Source organism: Clytia hemisphaerica, unplaced genomic scaffold (genome assembly GCF_902728285.1).
Source record: "Clytia hemisphaerica strain Z4C2 unplaced genomic scaffold, Clytia hemisphaerica genome assembly, whole genome shotgun sequence".
NCBI classification, from domain to species: Eukaryota; Metazoa; Cnidaria; class Hydrozoa; order Leptothecata; family Clytiidae; genus Clytia; species Clytia hemisphaerica.
The window spans coordinates 628,780-637,817 of record NW_027104530.1 but is presented as its reverse complement, the minus strand read 5'-3'; the positions used below and the strand labels follow the sequence as shown (position 1 = coordinate 637,817).

The following is a 9,038-nucleotide window of genomic DNA, read 5'->3' as shown; positions in this document are numbered from 1 at the left end:
ATCAATTGTGGTTTGAATACATTTGAACGATCAAAACACACACTAGTTTTATGCACCGAAAACTTGAATTTTCTACTAAAAATATACCTCATTTGCTAAAGTTTATGTTCGCGAAAAAAATTTTTGTCAAATTTGCAAAAGTAAATGTCATAGATTTCGCGATTTTTCGACCCCGTGAAAGTTTCTGCTCGTGAAAGCAGGTGAAAGTTTCTTAAAGTATTCTCAAGGAGTCTCTATCTGATTCGAATTCTCTCAAAAGTTTTTTTTACTTTGGCTGTGGATTGAATCACAAACGACTTTACATTACAATCAATATTTTTGTACTTTAGGCGAGACCAATTTAATTTGTTGTTCTACGGACAGATCGTTCGAAAAATATGGGTCGGTCGGTCGGCAAGTTATGAATAAATTTTTCATTTATCAGGGTTGGTAAAGTACCGCGAAAATTTTCCAAAAAGTATTTGGATCAAAAATTCACTTTGTTTTTTATTTTCGATGAAGATAATAAAATTTTAGTGTATGGAATGCTTTTTATGATTTTTCAACTTCTTGAATTAATTTTCAGCTTTATTCAAGTTTAATTCTTACAAATAACTAGTGTGTAAAATATATTGTAGTGGAAATTCGATATTATTTTTTTTTGATTTTAGCAAAAATAGGGTCGGTCGGGCCCGTAGAACAACAGATTAAATTGGTCTCGCCTTACTTTATTTATATAAAACAGACGTCCTAGGTCTGCACAGGATATGTTTTCCGCTATATTATGCATATCTGTTTTTCAAAGAGTTACTCAATATATACAATAACCATCTCTAGTTTTGATCTTAAATCTACTGATAGAATATTAGTATCGACCATTATGATGTACGCTGTGCGATGATTTGATCTGTGTTTGTTTAGATTCAGACCTTTTATCCTTTAAGTAGTCAGTGTGTTGCATTTTTACCCTCTAAATCCGTCTAGTTGAGATTATTTTTCGATTAAGTTTCCGTCCCAATTGTAAGCCTTGAAAGAACGATATTTCCTTAAACTTTTTCTATACTTTGAACTTTCCGTCCAGACTGCAACACTGTAACACTATCGATTTAAGCTTCTGCATGTTCATCCTCTAGTAAAAAGAGCTTCTTATATAGGAAGTAAAATCTATAGAGGTTTGCGATTCAGACTATGATCGATTTTTATATCTTTTATTTATTGTATTCTAAGTAATGCACTATCTTCGAAAGATTGACAGGAGTAATCTCAACCACAATAGGTTTCGATATCCCGGACGCGCTCGATTTGAAACAACTGTTTATGTTGCCAAAAATAATAGTCTCAAAATTGAACCCTTAAGCTGGGAGCAAACCATCAAACATGGTTCTTCAAACATTTGAACTTTCTTGTTGAATGGTTTGCGCGGCATTTTCCAAAATTGTTTCAAACATGAAACGTCACGATGTTTGAAGAACAATGTTTGACGGTTTGCTCCCAGCTTTACATTTTAAGGATTTTGCCCCCCAAAAACTTATGGTTTTTACACAATCCTTGCAATCTTTGGCAATGCAGTGAATAAAATGCTAGTAAAGAACCATTATCTAAATGAATAATGGACGGCCTTACTTCTCTCTACATATCCTGTCGCACGGGTTCGAAATACAGTATGTTATTATTTTTTCGATATTTTTCTTTTTTCATAGTGCTATTGAAAAAATATTGAGAATTTATACAATTTATGAAATGGCAACAGATGAAGTCTATTATTTTGCTTTTGGCTCAAACATGAACGCGGATAGAATGACGGACCGAAAAGTATATTTTACAGAACGGAAATGTGCAAAACTGTCCAATTACGAACTAAAGTTACATAAAGTACTCAGAAATGGAACAGCTGCTGCAAATATAATTGAAACGAAAGGCCACTGTGTGTATGGGGCCTTATATCGGTGTACGGAAAAGGGTCTGTTTGCACTAGACAAATATGAAGGTGTCCGGAATAAAATGTATGAGAGAAAAACGGTAAATGTCGAATTGTCGGACGGTTCTGTAGTAAAAGCCGTCACTTACATCGCATTGAAGGATAAAACTGATGATAATATTTGTAAAGTTGGCTTCGATTATCTCCAACATATTTTGAAAGGACGTGATATTTTACCGAACGATTATGTGGATTGGATTGAAAAGACTTTTACTTGTTGGTGTGTAGATGCACCTTGCAAGAAATGAGGCTCGTTATCTCCCTTAGGTTAAATTTCTCTTTGATTATCTCCATCATATTTTGAAAGGCTGTGATGTCTTATCGATGAACGATGATGTGTGTTGAGTGTGCAGTCTGCATTTAAAATTTCCTGTAAAAAGAAGACTGGGTGTAATTTCGGGGTAAAATACCGGGTGACCCACGAAAAAGTTCGGACAGTTTTCGGCGTCTCGAGGCCGAACAAATGTCTCAAAGTGCTTGATATTTTAATATGTAGAAAGTAGATATTCTAACTTAAAGTTTGAGCTATTACTTTTTAAAATTGACCGACAAGTTCCCTACTTATGAGCTTTTAAAGTCAAAATTCACTTTTCGGAAAGAGCGAAATTATGTCAAAAAAGAGGTATCAAATTGTTTTATTATCAATCAATCAATCAAGGTCGTTTAATCGTTAGAAAAGAGCATGTTAGATATTTTTATTCAATTTTAAAACTTTTTTTAGATTCTTTACTTTCACAGAATTTATATTAACAAGTTGTTCGTTCAGAAAAGAACCACCACCATACACTTTCTAGCATATTCCAGGCAAACCCACACTCTCTGTTCTTTCATAAGACGCGACATTTTCATAAAGAGGCAAATTTTGCCTATTTGCAAAATATTTTTGATGAAAATATTTACAATAAATTTATATAAATCTACTTCGTTGTTAATTTATTATTTTACAAACTTTAAATTAACTACAACACTAATCAACAAGGTCGTAAAACATCAGCACACTCGAATAACACAATGTTAAAGATAAAAAAACAATTATAATTTGATACCTCATTTTTGACGTGTTTTTGCACTTTCCGATAATTGAATTTTGACTTTAAAAGCTCATAAATGAAGAACCACTGAACCAAATTTAAAAAGTAATAGCTCAAAGTTTAAGTTGGAGCATCCTCTATCTTAAAAAAAAAAGATTAAGTTTATATTACTTTTATTTCAGACCCTAGCCAACGAAAACCGTCCGGACTTTTTCGTGGGTCACCCGGTACATCCTTCACGAAATGCGTGAAATCAAAGTTCCTTTTAAGGACCATAAGATGTAAACAGATTGTTCTATTATGTAAGAATGATGTGTTGGAGCCCTGGTGACGAGGTCGATAAACCTTATTTCCTGAATCAATATTGACCTATTGTTTCCCGCTGATCAAATCCATCCTAACATCCAACATTGACCGCCTTGTTATAAACCCTATATCACATTTTTATGTTTACAATGTAAATACAGCTTTATCCACGCACGAATTAAAAGTATCTTTATTGCTTAGTTTTTAATTTGATGCTTTCGTATGTATTACATTTTTGATATTTTCATAATATATAAACATCTATTTTGACTTAAACTAGATTTTGGTTTCAGACACGTTGATGCCCTAATCATGTCAATCTATAATGAAAATTGTGTGTTTGGGAAAAGTCTTTTGTAAACTCCACAAAAAACCAAAATGATTTTAGTTTTTAGCATTGACATGAATTGAATACTGAATGAATTGCGTATCACCGCTAACTGATTAATTTATTGATTCTTTTACTTTCAGAATTCAAAAAATTGTATTCATACAATTTTGTTTATCGTATTGATAGATAATATTTGCTGAATTTCGGTTGTTCTTCATGTTTCAGCACTTTGGGCGAAATTGAGGTGTTTTGGCTTTTTTACTCTGTTTTTTTAGATTTATATGGTTCGCACCCCCCCCCCCCCGCCTGAGCGGGGGGAGCTACACCTAAATTTAGCCATATAAGAGGTGGGAGCTGCTTGTTTTTCCCGACAGGCGGGGGAGCTCTATCTTGGGGGGGGCTGCATTAGTTTATGTAACTCTGGGGGCTAAATAACACTTCCTAAATATTTTTCTTTACTGTTGGTTTTTAATTTCTCTAAACCTTTATGTTTTCATGCAAAGTTTGATCTGATCCTTAAAATGCAAAAATGAAGACATTCTATGGCATTCTCTAAAAGTGCACACACATGTAAATAGAGCTTTGTGAATGCCATAAAATATTTTCCCTATACTGGGACCTAAAATTTTATCAGGCTGGGGGGACCTTGTTCTCAGGGGGGGACCTAAATTTGGCGGGGGGGGGGGCCTAGAACCCCAGTCGGAGCTATGATTTACGCTCTTTTAGCTTGGAATTCAGTCATTGTATCTTCAAATTCTTGAAATACTTCCTTGAGTTAAATTTGGAATGTTTTTATATCGATTACGAATTTAAAATCCATTTAGAATCTTTATTACCTAATAAAATGGATAAAAGCAATACCTCAACGACACCCTGCTTACAAAATCATAATTCATCGAGGAAGATCTTGTTTTGGAGAATTTTGAATTGCATTATGGGAATATTTTTTATGGTAGCCATGGGTTTACAGGTATCCATCCATTGAGTTTTGCTTTTTCTAAACCCCTCTCTCATTTTACTGTTGAAGATCTTTGAGTGAGTCTTCCCAGCTGACACACAACGTTTATCTATAGTATAGGTGATTTCTTTACCTAACTCGAGATATTAATCCTTAAAAACAGTGTTTTTCAGTGTTTTTCAGCCAGAAACAGCTGTTTTGTCCAGTTTTTACGCTTTTGGAAGCTCAATATCTCGAGTTAGGTACTGAAATCGCCTATACTCGCAATATATCACTAATCTTAATTTTTTGAGAGCTTTCCAAAAATATACAACAGGTCTCCGTTTTCTCAAGCTGAAATTTTCATTAATTTTTCACCCTATGATTTTTGCCCGAGACCGTCGTATTTGTCCGAAAATCACACCAAAGTGTCCGAAACAAAATTGGCACCCAAGTTATTTTGATTCCCCTACCCCTTAGCTTTCCAAAAATGTTTAACAAGTGCTTTGACTAAAAAAATCGAGCGACCTCAAAAAAACGAACAAATTCCCCCCTACTATTTAGTGTACTATTCCAACTGCGCCCTGAATTTCAAGATTTCACCTTTGACTAATGTTTTAAATCTTTACCATTCTTTTTCAAATTTCAGGCAAACGATCCTGACCCAGCTGTTTGGATGGTATGATTCATATTTCTAAATATTCTTTTTATGCAGTTTTCATTTCGAGTTATGGAGTAAAGTTTTTAACTGAAGGGACGATAAAAGTTGTTTGAGTTAAGGAGACATTCGTGTTATAGAGGTTCGAGTTAAAGATACTCCAATGTAGTTGTTTTCATCGATAGCCCTGCTCACCAAGAAGTTGATTTTCTTCTCTATTTTCCATCTTTATTCTCCAATTCTTTTCGAAATCTCCCATCGAGCTCAAAAGGGCTACATGTATCTTTATAAGAACAAACTATATAAGAACATATGCGTCGATGGCAAAAATATTAAAAACATGAAGTTAAAAACATTTTAAGGCATTTTGGACTCTAAAACACCCATTTTCTGAGGAAAATGCGTGACAAAAATACTCACAAAATGGTGAAAATAAGTATATGTTAGGAACATTTTTAGGCTTAAAACTCAAAAAGTTAAGAAAATCCGAAGACTTCAAAAATTTTGGATGAGCTCTAATAAAAACACGTGTATCTTTATTCGAATCCTGCCAAAATCTACAGTCCCAGATGCAGATTTTATGAGCAAAAATATAATTTTTCAGTTACTCTATGGAATCACTGGTGCTGTTTCGTTTTCAATCGTCATTTCATCTTCCCTTCAAGGTTAGTTTATTTCCCGGTTTTTCTTCACTAGAGCTGACAAGTTAACATTTTTAAACGACGCTAAAATGATTTTCTGGTCATTCCTGACATGATTCTTGACCTCTGTGCCAAAATTTCATTTTTACATCATTTTTATTTTGGTAGATATATAATTATACCAAAATATATGTTTGCCAACTTGGTAAGAGAGAAACTGTCGAATCCAAATCTCTTTGTCTCCTCAATGTTGCTCAACTCAAGACACAGCTACAAAGCTACTGGAAGTACTACTACTATTTAAACACCCATGTCTCACTGTCCAACCGAATTTCGGCAACCATTCAACAGGGTTGAGTGATAATAACAAAATAATCATAAACTGTCATCTTTTTATACAGGTAAAAGATTATGGAGAATTTTCGTTGCCGTACATTTTGTTTGTTGCTTAGCAATGCTTGCTTACGTCATCATGTTTTACAGTCACGTGATTGATAAATCATCAAATATTTTGCATAACGAGGAAGGAAGGTAATGTTGAAATGCTGAATTCGGCACTATTATTTTTAGAGGGCTGTAACTTCTGGTCCAAAAGATATTAAAACTGAATACAGATTTTAAATCGGCGTGCGAGGTTAAAAATTTCAGAAAAGTATAAATTGACGAGGAAAAAAGCTTCTTTTTTTACTTCTTAATTTTTCATTTTCGTTTTTCGTTTTTGAAAACTTGAATTGATCCATCCTAGAAATGTGTCAGAATTTGTAATTTGCTAATTTGCTAATTTTGGGATATTGATATTTCCACGTCAAAATAATCATTTTTATCGATCTTCAATTTTAGAGAACTTTCGGGAGTGATTTTGGTTCAACTTTGGTTGGCAATCATACTATCTGTGTCCATATATCACGAGAAGTAAAAGTTTTTTTTCTTTTTTACAGAAAAACTTTTTTCCGAATGCATTGTATCGTGCTTTTTAATAGTCAGAATTGCATTTTTTTACAGACTTCTACAACCACAGGTACTATGGCAGCACTGAGCTGTTAGAGTATGCCAGGAGCCTAGCTTTCTATAATATATGCAACTTTTAGTATAATGATTGAGTTCAAAGGTGTATAAGCTCAGAATGTTTCAAATATAAAACTTTTCGGAATACCAGGTTTCATTTAAAAGACAGCTATCTTTTTCAAGCCGTCTGGCTGGTATCTAACCTCGGTTTCAATGCAAGAATTAGGGTTTGTTTTTAAGTTTCTAACTATATCCTTCCTTTTAAGGATAAGGGAATGTTTTGGTCGTAGCAGGGAATCGAACAACGTTCAAATGGGTAAAAGATTCCTCCATTTTTTTGTCAAACACTTTTTATGTTGGGTACTGGTCCCTTATGAAATTCCACAGAGGTTAATACATGTTTTTTTATAAACCTACCAAAATTTGAAAACAGGCTCGGAGTTACTTAGCTGAAGCTCTCGACAGCTTGACAAGGCTAAAAAATGCCGAAAATCCGTAAAATCACAGCTAAAAACAGCCAAAATACATTTTTTCGTAAGGTGATGCTTAACCTATGCATAAATTTTTGCCATATCCGCGAGCCCAGATATGCCTATAAGTAATGCAATGCTTACAAAAAAAACGTATTCACCGGGGAGCAAAAGAAGTCGTTTTCTTTATTTGGTATACCTTATTATTGGGGAAAAAAATGTCGGAGTTTTAGTTAATTTTAGTCGGGTTTTTTTTCTTCGGGGAAAAATTTCGTCACCTAGAGGCATATTCGTCACTTTTCCCCGACCAAAATTTCAAATTTGTCACTTTCACCCGACTAAACTGTCCAAAAGAAATGGTTTCCTTCACTAGCTCGAAAATGTATCTTGTAATTCGACGTTTAAAGCACTAATTTCGGTAAATAAAGATGTAAAAAATTAGATTTGAATTTAGTTGCGGTATTATAGAATTTCGCGAGGAATTTCGGGTAAATGTTTTAGTCGGGGATAAAAAAATTGGCTACAAGTTTTGGTCGGGTGATGAAATGTCGGGGAAATATTTCGTCGGGGAAAGATTTCGTCACCCCCTCAAAACTTTCCCCCGACATTTTTTCCCCGATGAGGTATAACAAAAGGGCTGATTGGCTTTTTGCAAAGGATTTGCCAGGTTTAGGTACTCTCGAGTAACAAATCCTAATTGTCAAGGTTGTAGATTTGAGCCTGACGCTAATAAAGTTGGGCTTAAAAGTTAAAACCGAGGTTAGATTTTAATGACCCAAATGATAAATATGGCTTTTAGGCTCTAACTCAAAACAAATTTTTTCTCAATTCATCTTTTCAGCATAAACAACTTGTTATTATATGAATGGTTTATTATCATGTCCGGTGTGGCAGTTCCGCTGTTTTGCACTTTCTTTCTATACGGAAATATCGACCAATCGACATTACCGGATAATTGTAAAGGAATTCTGCAACGATGGGTGACATGAGGTCTGTGGATGACAATGTTCTTGAAGGAAAGTTGCTAAATGAAACAAACACAAACTAAAATTTCAGCAACTTTTAGTATTGACTGGAACAGCTGAAGGAATAGTCATTAGGTTTAAAACTTAGCAATCAATCGTAGACTCTCAGAAATATTTTGGTGTAATACACTTATCAACACTGATCTTATCAACCATGAGACAATATTTTGAGAAAGGCAAGACAGTGTCCGGGGGGAGTGATAAAAAGGACACTCTTTTCTAGTATTTTTCAAAAAGGCTGATTCCGTTACCTAAACTTTAGTGATTTCAGGAAGGGCGGCGTCTGATAACCGAACGCTAAAAAGCATGGAAAATGGTCTGACCGGCATGGAGTTCTGAAGTCTATCTCAAAATAACCACCATCTTCAATTTTATTTGATACTATTCCACCCCTGAATAAAATTCAACAAGATTAAAATTGTGATTCAATTCAAATTCTGTCCAAACACTCGCACCCAACCCTCTCTCAAAATAAAGCGTGGCAAAGATTGATAACAGTATTTATGATTATATTTGATTATAAACACATAGGGGATCGAGCTCGAATTTATCAGCGAGTACAGCCAATACAATTAAGGTTGTCTTCGTTCGAATCCCCTGAACTCGAATCCAGTCCTTATTTTGCATTTAGTGCAGTTAACAAGATTGTAAAGTATTTTTTTTTTTAATTTTTAGTA

At 34.3% G+C, this 9,038-nt stretch overlaps 2 protein-coding genes across 2 annotated transcripts; both read left to right on the top strand.

Moving 5' to 3' along the window:
- Window positions 1–1,719: 1,719 nt before the first annotated feature.
- On the top strand, window positions 1,720–2,205 carry LOC136822283 (gamma-glutamylcyclotransferase-like). Its single transcript, XM_067078521.1, has one exon. The coding sequence runs from the start codon at window positions 1,720–1,722 to the stop codon at window positions 2,203–2,205; it is 486 nt and encodes a 161-aa protein (XP_066934622.1).
- A 3,623-nt stretch (window positions 2,206–5,828) lies between these two features.
- LOC136822257 (transmembrane protein 220-like) lies at window positions 5,829–9,018 on the top strand. Its single transcript, XM_067078496.1, has 4 exons — window positions 5,829–5,885; window positions 6,263–6,392; window positions 6,702–6,773; window positions 8,178–9,018. The coding sequence occupies exons 2-4, from the start codon at window positions 6,316–6,318 to the stop codon at window positions 8,323–8,325; spliced, it is 297 nt and encodes a 98-aa protein (XP_066934597.1). The 5' UTR covers window positions 5,829–5,885; window positions 6,263–6,315; the 3' UTR covers window positions 8,326–9,018.
- Window positions 9,019–9,038: the final 20 nt, after the last annotated feature.